The sequence below is a fragment of the Anser anser genome, assembly GCF_964211835.1.
Source record: "Anser anser genome assembly, chromosome: 6".
Classification (NCBI taxonomy): domain Eukaryota; kingdom Metazoa; phylum Chordata; class Aves; order Anseriformes; family Anatidae; genus Anser; species Anser anser.
Genome location: NC_139726.1, coordinates 29,019,850 through 29,034,629, shown reverse-complemented (window position 1 = coordinate 29,034,629; position 14,780 = coordinate 29,019,850). Strand labels below are relative to the sequence as shown.

At 58.6% G+C, this 14,780-nt stretch overlaps 1 protein-coding gene across 1 annotated transcript; it reads right to left on the bottom strand.

The window, feature by feature from the left end:
* Positions 1–12,039: 12,039 nt before the first annotated feature.
* LOC310901631 (feather beta keratin-like) lies at positions 12,040–14,062 on the bottom strand. Its single transcript, XM_083841585.1, has 3 exons — positions 13,622–14,062; positions 13,368–13,548; positions 12,040–12,778 (listed from the first exon to the last, which is right to left on the bottom strand). Exon 3 carries the CDS (start codon positions 12,756–12,758, stop codon positions 12,462–12,464), a length of 297 nt encoding a protein of 98 aa, XP_083697711.1. The 5' UTR covers positions 12,759–12,778; positions 13,368–13,548; positions 13,622–14,062; the 3' UTR covers positions 12,040–12,461.
* Between the last annotated feature and the right edge of the window lie 718 nt (positions 14,063–14,780).

Genomic DNA, 14,780 nt, shown 5'->3' with positions numbered 1-14,780 from the left:
GGACTGCCTGGGGTACAGCCAGACCAGCAGCAGGCCAGTAGCACCTGCAGGCCTGAGACCAGAAGGGATGGGGACACGGAGAACAGGAGCACAAAGGCACAAACTGGACAAACAGAACCCAGCACTGGTGGGGGGCTTCTGCTCCCGTGGTGAACCAGTGTGAACCCCCAGCCACAAGCTGACGGTAATATCTGTCACTGTGAGCAGGATTCAAACCTGCACAGGGAAACCCTGTTGGATTTTGAGCCCCCCTCTTCACCCCTCAGCCCTGATCTGTGCTGCAGCCTCCCTCAGCCCACTGCATATTAGAAAGAACATCATTGCTGTGCAGCTGATGGAGCACTGGGACAGATGCCTTCAGGGGTTGTGGTATCTCCCTCTTTGGAAATCCTCAAAAGCTGTTGGGACATGGTCCTGGGCAACATAATGCAGGTGTCCCTGCTGCGGTCTGTGGCAGGGGCAAAAGGCAGCGCAAGGCGCCCCCAGCAGTGCCAAGGAGGTGTGGGGCAGCGAGAGTGGGGGTGCAAAGGGGTGCTGCACCCCGGCTCGTTGGTCTAGGGGTATGATTCTCGCTTTGGGTGCGAGAGGTCCCGGGTTCAACTCCCGGACGAGCCCCACCTTTTCTGGCTCCCTGTCCCTGAGAGCGTGTGGGGGAGCTCTGATTGCGTTGGGGAGCAGGGCCAGGGCAGTGGCCGTCGTGAGGGGGAGAGGGTTTGATTTTGGGGTGGGTGCGTGTCCACGTGGAGGAGGGCTGTGGAGAGCGTGGTGAGCAGGAAGGGGGGAGTGTGTCGTGCGCAAGGTGTGGTTTGTGAGGAAGGTCTGTTGTGGAAGAGCGGGAGAGGTGTGTTGAGCTGTTGGTGAATTGTGTGGACTGAGGAGGAGGAGGCCGGAGGAAGGTTTTGTTAAAAGCAGAGCCCCCCAACAAGGTCCCCCATGGTTGTGGGGATGTAGCTCAGCGGTAGAGCGCTTGCTTTGCATGCAGGAGGCCCTGGGTTCAAGCCCCAGCATCTCCATGCTTTTCCTGCGCAGGGCAGGGCAGGGCAGCCGTCGGGGGCTGCAGGGCTGGCACAGGACGTGCCCCCGAGGGCCTGGGGAGCGTCGGGAAGGAAGCTCCTGTCCCAGGCTGTGCGTGGCAGCGGCGCTGGGGCAAATGCGAGAGCTTGAGGTGCCCCAGCAGCCCTGGGAGCTGTGGGGCACGAGGGCAGAGGGTGCAGAGGGCCCCAGCACCCCGGCTCGTTGGTCTAGGGGTATGATTCTCGCTTCGGGTGCGAGAGGTCCCGGGTTCAACTCCCGGACGAGCCCCCCTTTTGGGCAGCGCAGCCCAGGCACTCCCTGCACGGGGCAGACGCAGGGGGGCTGGCTCGGGGCCCTTGTCCCCCCGGGCACCGCTGCAGCAGCGGGGGCGGCCCCGGCATCCCCCAGCAGCCTGCAAGCGGCACCCCATGCTGAGGCCAGAGGCTTTCTCGGGCAGCGCAGCCAGCTTTGGGCAGGCTCAGACGCTGCCGCCTGAGCAGGCAGCGCCCGGGTGCCGCTGCCAGGGCCACGGCCCCCTCAGGGGTGCTGGCCAGGGGATGTAGCTCAGTGGGAGAGCGCTTGCTTCGCATGTAAGAGGCCCTGGGTTCAAGCCCCAGCATCTCCAGCCTTTTCCTCCCTCCCAGCCCGCACATGGCGAAATGCCTGGAGGGTGGAGGCCCACAAGGAACTCCTCTTCCTTCTGCCCTCTGCAGGGCATCCCCAGAGCCCCTCTCCCCTGCTCGCGGTTCCTGCTCCTTGCTCCCCAATGGCTGCGGCACTCGCCTTGGCCAGCTCCTGGCTCTGCCCCAGGCAGAGCTGCCCCACAGGGACGTGGTGTCCGCGGGGCCCCGCTCTGCTGTCCCCGTCCCAGCGGAGCCCTGGCTGAGCCCTGTCCCTTTTGTCCCCGAGGCACAGGGCAGCACGGGTCTGCGGTGCGGGGTGTGGAGGGAGGCAGCAGGGGGCTGTGCCCGAGGTGTCGGGGCTGTGGGGCAGCAGGGCCCCGTCTGTGCTGTGTCCCACCAGGATCTGTTTGCAGGCCAGCAGTGCCAAAAGGGGGGCTCGTCCGGGAGTTGAACCCGGGACCTCTCGCACCCTAAGCGAGAATCATACCCCTAGACCAACGAGCCGGGGTGTGCAGCTGCCCCCCCCACCCTGTGCCGACCCTTGCAGTGCTGGGGCAGCGCCGCCACTGGCCCCTGCTGGCCTCAGGCCCTGCCACCACCATCCCGGTGCAGAGCGGGCCCAGGGCTGGCGCTGGCGGTGCCCCAGCCTCTCCACGGACCTTGACCCGCGAGGAATGGGGGCTGTGGGGGCACCAGGGGCTGCCTGGGGACGCCCCTCAGCGACCAAGGTGGCACGGGCACGGGGCACAGGTAGCCCCAGCTGGCCCAGCCGGGGGCTGTGATGGCCGAGGGGTGAAGGCGTTGGACTCGAAATCCAATAGGGTTTCCCTGCGCAGGTTCGAATCCTGCTCACAGCGACAGCTTTTAGCCCTGCTCTGGGGCTGCAGGGGGCATGCTGAGGCCACACAGGGCTCTTCACTTCCCAGGGCAGCCCCCTCCTCTGTTCTGGGCCTGGCGGGCTGTGTGGTCTTTGGGGCCGAGGGGTGCCAGGGGTTGTGCTGGGGGCCAGCTGCACGCCTCGGCTCGTTGGTCTAGGGGTATGATTCTCGCTTAGGGTGCGACAGCTCCCGGACGAGCCCCCCTTTTGGGCACCGTTGGCCTGCAAACAGCCGTTGTCCACGGCATGGATGGGGCCCTGCTGTCCCACACCCCCTGCCACCTGCCCTCCACACCTCGCTGCCTCCTGCCAGCACCCACCTTCCCCCTTCAGCGCTGTATTGTGGGCTGTGGCTTGGCCATAAAAAAGCATGGAGATGCTGGGGCTTGAACCCAGGGCCTCCTGCATGCAAAGCAAGCGCTCTCCCGCTGAGCTACATCCCCCACACGGAGGGGCTCTGCCCGGGGGTCCCTGCTGGCACCCGCAGACCAGCTGCCCCCATGGATGCTGCACATGGGGCACTTTGTGGCTGTGCCCACTTCTGTGCATTGGCCACACAGCCCAGGCACTCTAAAGGGCCCCCGTGCGCCAGGCTCTGATGGGGACAAAAGACGCCACCACACACCCCGCTATGCCTGCAGCACAGCCTGGCGACGCAAGGCAGGCAACAACCTGACTCATTTGTCTAGGGGCACGAGTCTGCCTCCACGTGTGCCAGCTTCCACTTCCCCTATCCGACAAATGCCCGCATTTGGCACACCCACCCCCTCCCAGACGCTGCCTGGGGCGGGGGCACAGCCACGCAGCGGGAGGGACACGGTGCTGGGCACCACGTGCTGGGGGCCGCAGCCTGCCTGGGCCCAGCCCCATGGCCAGGGGGAGCCCCTGAGCACAGCCTGGTGCTGCCCGCTGCGGGGCCTGGGGCTGGCCTGGGGCCGCGTGCCAGGGCTGTAGGTGGCCACATCTGGGTGAAAGAGCTGCTGGGGGCAGCAGCGGGCCTGCAGATGGGAGCTACCCATGCGTGCCCCAAGCCCCAGGGACTGTGCTGGGGAAGAAACAGCCCTTGGGTAGGGCAGCGGGAGCTTTGGCAGGAGCCAGCAGGGGGGCAAGAAGTGGGCTAGGAGACTTTCCCAAACCACAGGCACCCCACCACCACCGGCATGCAGGGCTTGCAGCTCATCGGGAGAACACTTGCTGTGCATGCGGGAGGCCCCAGGTTCCATCTCCATCATTCCCCGGCTGGAGAACTGTGCTGACAGGAACCTCATAAAGCTCAACACAGAGAAGTACAGAGTCCTGCAGCTGCGGAGGAACAACCCTAGGCACCAGGATATGCTGGTGGCCACACAGCTGAAAGGCAGCCTTGCAGAAATGGACCTGGAGGCCTGGGGGACACCAAACTGAACATAAGTCAGCATTGTGCCTTTTGCTGCCAACAAGGTTAACAGCACAAGAGAGATGTGGACCTGTTGGAGCAAGTGCAGTGGAGGGCTACAATGATGAGGCTGGAGCACCTCTCCTACGAAGAAAGGCTGAGAGAGCTGGGGATGTTCAGCCTGAAGAAGAGAAGCCTCAGGGAGACTTCGTTGCAGCCTTTCAATACTTAAAGGGGTCTTATGAAAAGGATGGAGAAGGACTCTTTACTCGGGTAGACAATGATAGGACAAGGGGCAACGGTCTAAAACTAAAAGAGGATAGACTTAGACTAGAGATTAGGAGGAAATTCTTCACTGTTAGAGTAGATTCTTCACCTCAGAGCTCCGGAACAGGTTGCCGACAGATGTGGGGCAGCGAGAGTGGGGGTGCAAAGGGGTGCTGCACCCCGGCTCGTTGGTCTAGGGGTATGATTCTCGCTTTGGGTGCGAGAGGTCCCGGGTTCAACTCCCGGACGAGCCCCACCTTTTCTGGCTCCCTGTCCCTGAGAGCGTGTGGGGGAGCTCCGATTGCGTTGGGGAGCAGGGCCAGGGCAGTGGCCGTCGTGAGGGGGAGAGGGTTTGATTTTGGGGTGGGTGCGTGTCCACGTGGAGGAGGGCTGTGGAGAGCGTGGTGAGCAGGAAGGGGGGAGTGTGTCGTGCGCAAGCTGTGATTTGTGAGGAAGGTCTGTTGTGGAAGAGCGGGAGAGGTGTGTTGAGCTGCTGGTGAACTGTGTGGACTGAGGAGGAGGAGGCCGGAGGAAGGTTTTGTTAAAAGCAGAGCCCCCCAACAAGGTCCCCCATCGCTGTGGGGATGTAGCTCAGCGGTAGAGCGCTTGCTTTGCATGCAGGAGGCCCTGGGTTCAAGCCCCAGCATCTCCATGCTTTTCCTGCGCAGGGCAGGGCAGGGCAGCCATCGGGGGCTGCAGGGCTGGCACAGGACGTGCCCCCGAGGGCCTGGGGAGCGTCGGGAAGGAAGCTCCTGTCCCAGGCTGTGCGTGGCAGCGGCGCTGGGGCAAATGCGAGAGCTTGAGGTGCCCCAGCAGCCCTGGGAGCTGTGGGGCACGAGGGCAGAGGGTGCAGAGGGCCCCAGCACCACGGCTCGTTGGTCTAGGGGTATGATTCTCGCTTCGGGTGCGAGAGGTCCCGGGTTCAACTCCCGGACGAGCCCCCCTTTTGGGCAGCGCAGCCCAGGCACTCCCTGCACGGGGCAGACGCAGGGGGGCTGGCTCGGGGCCCTTGTCCCCCCGGGCACCGCTGCAGCAGCAGGGGCGGCCCTGGCATCCCCCAGCAGCCTGCAAGCGGCACCCCATGCTGAGGCCAGAGGCTTTCTCGGGCAGCGCAGCCAGCTTTGGGCAGGCTCAGACGCTGCCGCCTGAGCAGGCAGCGCCCGGGTGCCGCTGCCAGGGCCACGGCCCCCTCAGGGGTGCTGGCCAGGGGATGTAGCTCAGTGGGAGAGCGCTTGCTTCGCATGTAAGAGGCCCTGGGTTCAAGCCCCAGCATCTCCAGCCTTTTCCTCCCTCCCAGCCCGCACATGGCGAAATGCCTGGAGGGTGGAGGCCCACAGGGATCTCCTCTTCCTTCTGCCCTCTGCAGGGCATCCCCAGAGCCCCTCTCCCCTGCTCGCGGTTCCTGCTCCTTGCTCCCCAATGGCTGCGGCACTCGCCTTGGCCAGCTCCTGGCTCTGCCCCAGGCAGAGCTGCCCCACAGGGACGTGGTGTCCGCGGGGCCCCGCTCTGCTGTCCCCGTGCCAGTGGAGCCCTGGCTGCGCCCTGTCCCTTTTGTCCCCGTGGCACAGGGCAGCACGGGTCTGCGGTGCGGGGTGTGGAGGGAGGCAGCAGGGGGCTGTGCCCGAGGTGTCGGGGCTGTGGGGCAGCAGGGCCCCGTCTGTGCTGTGTCCCACCAGGATCTGTTTGCAGGCCAGCAGTGCCAAAAGGGGGGCTCGTCCGGGAGTTGAACACAGGACCTCTCAGCACCCTAAGAAAAACCATACCCCTAGACCAACGAGCCGAGGCGTGCAGCTGGCCCCCAGCACAACCCCTGGCACCCCTCGGCCCCAAAGACCACACAGCCCGCCAGGCCCAGAACAGAGGAGGGGGCTGCCCTGGGAAGTCAAGAGCCCTGTGTGGCCTCAGCATGCCCCCTGCAGCCCCAGAGCAGGGCTAAAAGCTGTCGCTGTGAGCAGGATTCGAACCTGCGCAGGGAAACCCTATTGGATTTCGAGTCCAACGCCTTCACCCCTCGGCCATCACAGCCCCCGGCTGGGCCAGCTGGGGCTACCTGTGCCCCGTGCCCGTGCCACCTTGGTCGCTGAGGGGCATCCCCAGGCAGCCCCTGGTGCCCCCACAGCCCCCATTCCTCGCGGGTCAAGGGCCGTGGAGAGGCTGGGGCACCGCCAGCGCCAGCCCTGGGCCCGCTCTGCACCGGGATGGTGGTGGCAGGGCCTGAGGCCAGCAGGGGCCAGTGGCGGCGCTGCCCCAGCACTGCAAGGGTCGGCACAGGGTGGGGGGGGCAGCTGCACACCCCGGCTCGTTGGTCTAGGGGTATGATTCTCGCTTAGGGTGCGAGAGGTCCCGGGTTCAACTCCCGGACGAGCCCCCACTTTTGGACTCCTCTGGCCTGCAAACAGATCCTGGTGGGACACAGCACAGACGGGGCCCTGCTGCCCCACAGCCCCGACACCTCGGGCACAGCCCCCTGCTGCCTCCCTCCACACCCCGCACCGCAGACCCGTGCTGCCCTGTGCCTCGGGGACAAAAGGGACAGGGCGCAGCCAGGGCTCCGCTGGCACAGGGACAGCAGAGCGGGGCCCCGCGGACACCACGTCCCTGTGGGGCAGCTCTGCCTGGGGCAGAGCCAGGAGCTGGCCAAGGCGAGTGCCGCAGCCATTGGGGAGCAAGGAGCAGGAACCGCGAGCAGGGCAGAGGGGCTCTGGGGATGCCCTGCAGAGGGCAGAAGGAAGAAGAGCTCCTTGTGGGCCTCCACCCTCCAGGCATTTCGCCATGTGCGGGCTGGGAGGGAGGAAAAGGCTGGAGATGCTGGGGCTTGAACCCAGGGCCTCTTACATGCGAAGCAAGCGCTCTCCCACTGAGCTACATCCCCTGGCCAGCACCCCTGAGGGGGCCGTGGCCCTGGCAGCAGCACCCGGGCGCTGCCTGCTCAGGCGGCAGCGTCTGAGCCTGCCCAAAGCTGGCTGCGCTGCCCGAGAAAGCCTCTGGCCTCAGCATGGGGTGCCGCTTGCAGGCTGCTGGGGGATGCCAGGGCCGCCCCCGCTGCTGCAGCGGTGCCCGGGGGGACAAGGGCCCCGAGCCAGCCCCCCTGCATCTGTCCCCTGCGGGGAGCGCCTGGGCTGCGCTGCCCAAAAGGGGGGCTCGTCCGGGAGTTGAACCCGGGACCTCTCGCACCCGAAGCGAGAATCATACCCCTAGACCAACGAGCCGTGGTGCTGGGGCCCTCTGCACCCTCTGCCCTCGTGCCCCACAGCTCCCAGGGCTGCTGGGGCACCTCAAGCTCTCGCATTTGCCCCAGCGCCGCTGCCACGCACAGCCTGGGACAGGAGCTTCCTTCCCGACGCTCCCCAGGCCCTCGGGGGCACGTCCTGTGCCAGCCCTGCAGCCCCCGATGGCTGCCCTGTCCTGCCCTGCGCAGGAAAAGCATGGAGATGCTGGGGCTTGAACCCAGGGCCTCCTGCATGCAAAGCAAGCGCTCTACCGCTGAGCTACATCCCCACAGCGATGGGGGACCTTGTCGGGGGGCTCTGCTTTTAACAAAACCTTCCTCCGGCCTCCTCCTCCTCAGTCCACACAGTTCACCAACAGCTCAACACACCTCTCCCGCTCTTCCACAACAGACCTTCCTCACAAACCACAGCTTGCGCACGACACACTCCCCCCTTCCTGCTCACCACGCTCTCCACAGCCCTCCTCCACGTGGACACGCACCCACCCCAAAATCAAACCCTCTCCCCCTCACGACGGCCGCTGCCCTGGCCCTGCTCCCCAACGCAATCGGAGCTCCCCCACACACTCTCTGGGACAGGGAGCCAGAAAAGGTGGGGCTCGTCCGGGAGTTGAACCCGGGACCTCTCGCACCCAAAGCGAGAATCATACCCCTAGACCAACGAGCCGGGGTGCAGCACCCCTTTGCACCCCCACTCTCGCTGCCCCACACCTCCTTGGCACTGCTGGGGGCGCCTTGCGCTGCCTTTTGCCTCTGCAGAAGTACCAAACTCTCTATAGTGCATGGGACCTCTGCACATCACCTGGACAAACCCTTTTGCTCAGGCAAGGACTCCCGCATGAGGTTGCCCAGGACCATGTCCGTTGCCCACTACCCAATTCTGCAGTGCCTCTGGGGCAAAATAATGATATGGCATTGTAGGCTGTGCTGGTGTGATAGTCCACTCCTGGGGTTCATTTTAACCCCTGCGAGCTGAAGTTAGGTCAAGAGGAAGGAACAGCCCCAGATGTCCAATAGATTATAGGGCTGTGGGCAGGAGCAGGCAGGGTGTTCTTCTCACCCATGATTTCCAGGCTATGAAACATCCCCACGGCAGCCTGGCTCCATCAACACCACAGAAGGAGTGCAAGCAAGAGCAACCTTACCCTCAATAGACAGATCAATGTCCTCTTCTCTGGGAACTGCACAGACACCTAATTCTCAGTAAACATGAATTAACAGTCTTGGAATATTTAACTTAATAATTACTGAGTTTGAAACAGTCATCCCCGGCTATTTCACTCCAGGATGCTCTAAACACTTTGGAGCTGGGCTGTGCTTCCACTGAACAGCACATTGTATCCCTGTCTCCCCACTCCTGGGGGGATAAACTCAGAGGAGGGTCTGTGGGGCAGCTGGGTGCGGTGTCTGGTGCTGTTTTGGGCTTGGGATGCAACACGGTGCTGGCAGGGGGAGCAGAGCTGCTGGCTCGCCGGGGTGCAAGCCGTGAGAGCTCCATTCCCACGGGTGGCACCAGAAGGACCAGACCGGGATGCCAGTGCCTTTTGATTTGTGTGCTTCTTCCCCTGTGACTCAGGCGTGTGGTGGCCTGTGATTACCTTGCCGTATGGGATTTTCAGCCCTGAGGAAGAACCACAGCCCTCACTGAGGAGTCCCCCGGGGCTGGAGTCATCGCCCGTCTGGCTCCCCAGGCCAGCGCAGGGCCCCTGCCCCGCGGTTGGTCTGTGGGTGCAGCGGTCAGTGCCTGGGGCAGGGTGTGATCTCAGCAGTGCCCTCTCCTGCCTCTTACCCCTACCGTGCGACCTCTCTCTGTGTCCTTCCTAAACCCTAACAGTAGGCACCCACTCTGCCATGGTGGGAAATCACAATGCGAGGTGCAGTGTGAGACCTGGTGGGTGAGGAAGGAGATTTTATCGACAAATAAATCCCACCATCAGCTGCCACACGTGCATGCTCCCAGCTCCAGGGTCCCTGTCTCTACCCAGCTGACTCCAGGCGTGTGTCCCCAAGCACTCTGTTCAGAAGTCCTTGCCCCAGTGAGGACGGTGAGGGAAGCTGCCTGTTGAGACCACCTTGCACCCTATCACTGGCCCCAAGCCACCTGGGACTTCCACTCCTGACAGTCCCATTCACTCACCATTTGCACCAGTCTCCCCTTTTCCATGACAACTCTCCATGTTTCTCCACTTGTTGCAGCCCAAGATATGACTTCATCCATCCTCTCTCTCTTCTTCCCCAGGTTACAGGCACCCACCACTGCACTTGCAAAGAGCTGCAGGCTTTCCTTGTATAGGAGATGCTTGCTGGCTGCTTCTGTCAGCTTCCACAAGCAGAGAAATGTAGAAAAAAAAAATATATGAGGGAGCCCATTTGCCAAGTGTAGTGGTGTAGGCTGGGGTGTCCCTGTGAATTTAACCAACTCCAAAGAGGAGATCAGTACTCCCATGGACGTGATCTCATAAAAAGGAGTTGCCACCATCACTATCCCAGGCCAGGGTGCTTTGGCTGCTCGCTGATGAGGTGATTCGTACACTGTAATTTTTACTGATGCACTTTGGGTTTGCCAAAGCAAGGGACAGAAGAAAGAAAATGAAGGGAAATGGGAGTCTCCAGGAAGCAATGCCTGTTGCACGAGGATGATCCTGTGTGATGGCAGTGAGGAGGTTTCTAGCTAGGACACGAGCAGGTGAGGGAAGATGGTGGGAGAGCAGAAGTCATGAAACTCAACAGGTTTGGGTCTGGGCTCTGCTCCAGGCTTCTCTTAGAATTGCTGCTGTTGCTACTATTGAAAGCCATGAGTGAGCAATGCTGGGACCAAAACCCAGGACCCGGCTATTTCCCTCGCTGTGAGTCCTTCCACCCGCTAAGCTTTATTTTTCATCCCAGTCTTGGTATGTAGTTCCCAGTTTCTCACCAGGGCCTTTGGCTGTGCCGCCTTTGCGGGAACCTTTATTTTAGGGCCTGATTAGCAGGTCTGTGGGGTCCTGCCTGGGGCAAACACTGGCTGTGGAGTGATACATGGCAGAGTGAATTCAGGACAGCTCAAGTCAGGAGTCACAGCACCCAGAGAGACAGGGTGCCAGGTCCCTTGGGATGGGGATCCCTGCAGTGCCTCAGGTCCTACCTTCCCTGGATCTGTCTGCACTAAGGGCATCGTAATTTTCAAGTCAAATTAAGGACCTGCATGGATTTCAGTCTCCTTTGAGTCACTGCCTCTTCAGAACAAAATAAAAATAAAAAATCTGTATGATCTCACCAGAGGAGTCATTGTGGAAAGCTGTATCAAAATGTCATTATTCTTTTCCCCTGCTCCCTTCTGGACTGTTCTATGCATCAGACTGGTGAAAGAAACTTGCACAAGCCCCAGATGCCTACAACTTTCTAATGAGGCTTTTTCTAGAAATCCAATGCTTTTCATTGTTGCAGCACTCAGGAGAATTTTACATCCCCTCACAATGGAACAATTTCTGCAGTTGGGATAAAAGTATCTGAACAGTCCTTGGAGCAGAGATGTGAACCCACACCTCTCTTCTTCTAGTGCTCTGACTGCTGAGCAAGTGCCATGCAAATTATTTCCAAATTAAGAGCACTTCTGTGAAGATCTGAGCAATAAAACCAGTTAAGCTTGGTAAAAGAGTTTTGAGGACCAACATGCTTTCAAGCTCAGCATAATCCCTCATTGCTAAAATGCTCATAAACTCTATGCAAATTTTCACACTAACAAAATGTTTAAGGAATGAAAGAAGATTTAGATAATGCCCATGGAGGACTTAGTCGCACTCTTATTCCTCCTTTCATTAGCTAAAAATGTTCTGCCTGATGTTACATGACACATTGAAAAGAGGCTTACTCAGTGCCTGGCATATTTTTCTAGAGGTGCCTCCATCTGCACACAGTTTGCATCACAGACACCCTTCTTGCTCTTATGGAGAGATGCTAACATGGATTTGGGCTGGCTGCTGGGCAAAGCTCCTGCCCCATCCGGGGTTGGTATGGCATTCTCTAAGCCATCATGTGGAGCTAGCACCAGAACCCCAGGGTATTTCCTGTGGCTCTCCAGAGGCAAATGCTGCAGTTAACACCTGTACAAGTGCATGTCTATGTGTACATGTAGCAGCCCAGAACAAAATGTTTTCTGCTACTACATTCTGCAAATGCATCAGCCACATTCAGACATACAGCATAGCTCGCTAGCACCTGTGCTGTCTAGGTTTAAGACATTGCATACTCATTTATATAAGGCCCCATCTATCCTCCGTAAACCAAAAAATAATAAAAAAAAAACCTGCTGCAAAAACAGGGAAAATGCCATTTTGAAACATCCAATCTCCGTGTTGCCACCTCCTTGAGGTAACAGGCAACGAGACCGTTGCATGTCTCCCTAAGCAGACACTTGCTCTGGGGCAGCAATAAAAGTCTTCAGGCTGAGAAGTCTGCCTTTGGGCTGGACACAGCAAGCCACATGCCTACATGAGCAGTGTGGTGCTGAACAGCAGAAATTCCCATTTCAGACACACAAAAAAAAAGAACCTCCACACAGCAACAAGTTGCCTCCAGAGCAGGTCACCACTTCAGACCAGAGGCAAAAGGAACACCAGAAGACTCAGGCTGTGATGTAGCATGTCTTTAATGAGAAAAAGAAATAGAATAAACAAATTGAGAGTATGAGAAGCGCATTTCCAGTGCTCACTAAAGGAATGGACAAACCCACTTAAGGACAAACCAACAAGGTGTTGCACCTGCTGCCCCTGCAGCCCGTGGCAATCACCTTCTGTCTGCAGCTAGCTAAAAGCGTTTTCCCCCAGCTAATAGCAAATGCTGTGTAGCACCACAGGTTGTGACACCTACATGGAAACATACAGTAAGGCATAGCAAGAGAAAGGTGTACAGAGGCACGATCTTGAGTGACACGTGCTCGCAGCTCCCTTCCTGCTGCGGGAGCTGCGGATGCCCTCCACAGCTTGGAAACACACGGGCATTTCCTTAGTCCTCTTCCCCAGCCTTGTTCCTGTGCTTCGCTTTTCCTTCCCTACGCCCTGCTGGCATCGGTGGGACAAGGTGACAGGCAAGGACACCCTACAGCCCACCACCGAGGCACAGCAGTCCCGCCTTCCCCAGCCCCCGGGCGCCGCTGGAGGCCACCGGCACCCCGCAGCACCGGAGGTAGCTCCCAACCGCTGCCGACGCCGTGGATCCCACCACCGTGTTCTGCGGGTAGGAGCTGAGGATGGGCCCGGGCAGGGTCACTACCACGGTGGGAGGCTGGATGACGGTGGTGGAGTCCCCGCAGCGCCGGTAGCAGGGCTCGTTGCAACTGGTGGCCAGTGGCCTGGGACCGCAGGAGGAGGGCAGGCACAGGTCGTAGCAGGACATCGCCGGGTGAGGACGGACGCCTGGAAGACAGAGCAGGGCATAAGCATGAGGCAGAGACTATAGCCGTCCCTCTGGAGCCCTAATTCTATGGCTCTGGTAGCAAGAAGAAAAGAGGAGTAGCCAGAGGGTACACACTGGGATAATTTAGTTTAGTTTAGATGGCCTGCCCTGGAAGGCAGCGCTGGAGAGCTGAGAGAAAGCCTTTACCAAGCAAAGTCCTCACTGAAACGCATCTGATTGTGGTAAAAAATAAAATAAAATTAAAATAAAATAAAATAAAATAAAATAAAATAAAATAAATAAAATAAAATAAAATAAAATAAAATAAAATAAAAACTCTTTTTTTTTTTTTTTTTAAGAAATCCATGCAGGATGCACCTGGCTGTAGGATCACAGACTCTTGAGGTAGGTACCCAGTACCACCTGCATCCCACACCCCCTTGCACCTGGAACCCTGACTCCTCATTTTGCGACAGAAATAAACCCTTCTGAGGGCCTCTGCAGGCAGAAGACAGGTAACAAACCTCGACCCCTTATGAAGGAGCAGACAGAAGACATCAGTGAAAGAAACAGCTTGGGCAGAACGAGCCAGAGCCCGTCTCGACTTACCTGGATGGCAGAGGCAGCAGCAGCTGGGAAGAGGGTGGCAGGGCCAGGCTCCGTGTGGGGTTTTATAGGGTGCCCCGTCCCTCCGGGGAGCCAGCGCATTCCTTCTGTGTGAAACTCTCCGGCAACCAGCAGTTTTCTCCTGGAAAGCTCCTCCAGCTGATTAAACAGTTTCCTCTTTCATCTGTCATGTTTTGCTTCCATTTAGTACTGAGTAAGATTGAAATGATTCGAGCTACAGGCAGTAATTATCTTACCTCCTAAGGCCAAAGTACATTTTAGGTCTTATGCTACAAGGCAGGAGAGCATTTCAGCAGAATTTAGGGCAGGCACATCCCCGGCTCATCTCCCCTCCCTTCCCACCTTCCTCTCAGCACAACCATAAATCACTGGGAAAGCCAGCTCCCAAGTGCACCTGAGGTGAGCTGGTGAGTAAGGGGGTTTAGGCTGAGCAAGAGAACCATGTATCTGTGCATAAACCCAGCGAAAACAGCCAGGCTCCTGCACTGCCTCAGCCTCACATGGTCCCATTAGGAAAATCAGGGATGCTGCAAGTGTGAGGGGCAGCGAGGGACCTTGCACAGCTTGGAGAAAAATGCACAAAATATTGTGTGGTGCTGCAGAAGGCACCAGGCAGCCCTCCTCCTTCCCCAGCTGCCCAGGTAGTACAGACAGAGACGTGACTAAGGGCAAGCCCGGGTACCTGAGCTAGGGTGGCATGGCCAAATTTTTATGCTTTTGGATTCGCTTAGAGGATTTTGTATGTTGTTATCCCCATGCATGGGATACAAATTCTGCTTGGAAAGTACAGCAGATTATAAAAGCAAACTAATCAAAGACACAGAAAGATGTTAAAAAAGACTCCAGAGTCCATCCCTGAAGGTGACGCACACCATAAGTAGCTAATTTTGCTCACTGAGCTGAATTTGGAGGCCAAGAGCCTTTCCAGCCAGGTCTTTGGATATGCTAAGAGCAGTGAGCCAGAAGTTCACGGCTATTCTTTCTTGTGATGGAGCAACATCATCAAGACATTCTAATTACAGGTGTGACACCGGATTGCTCTGCTGGAATCCTGCTAGCTGCTAAAGAGCTGAGGAGTCGCAAAAGTCCCAACCTGCATTTAGACGTGAATCAGCAACATGTTGGTGAGAGGGAGCCGCTGACGTGGTACCAAGCAGGGGAATGAGCTGTCAGGCTCCAAGGGCAAGGAAAGTTTGAAGGTTTTTCATTTCATGCCAGCAGAGCCTAAATGAAGGTATAAACTATAGCAGTACTGGGGCACACGTACAATGCATGTGTGGAGCCAGGGATTTTCAGTAAGGCTGTTAAAGACATGCCTTGTAGGGGTTTTCAGGGTCACTTTAGTTACTAGGATGATTTGGCCTTGTGTGGAGCCAGCCTTTATAGCACTGAGTT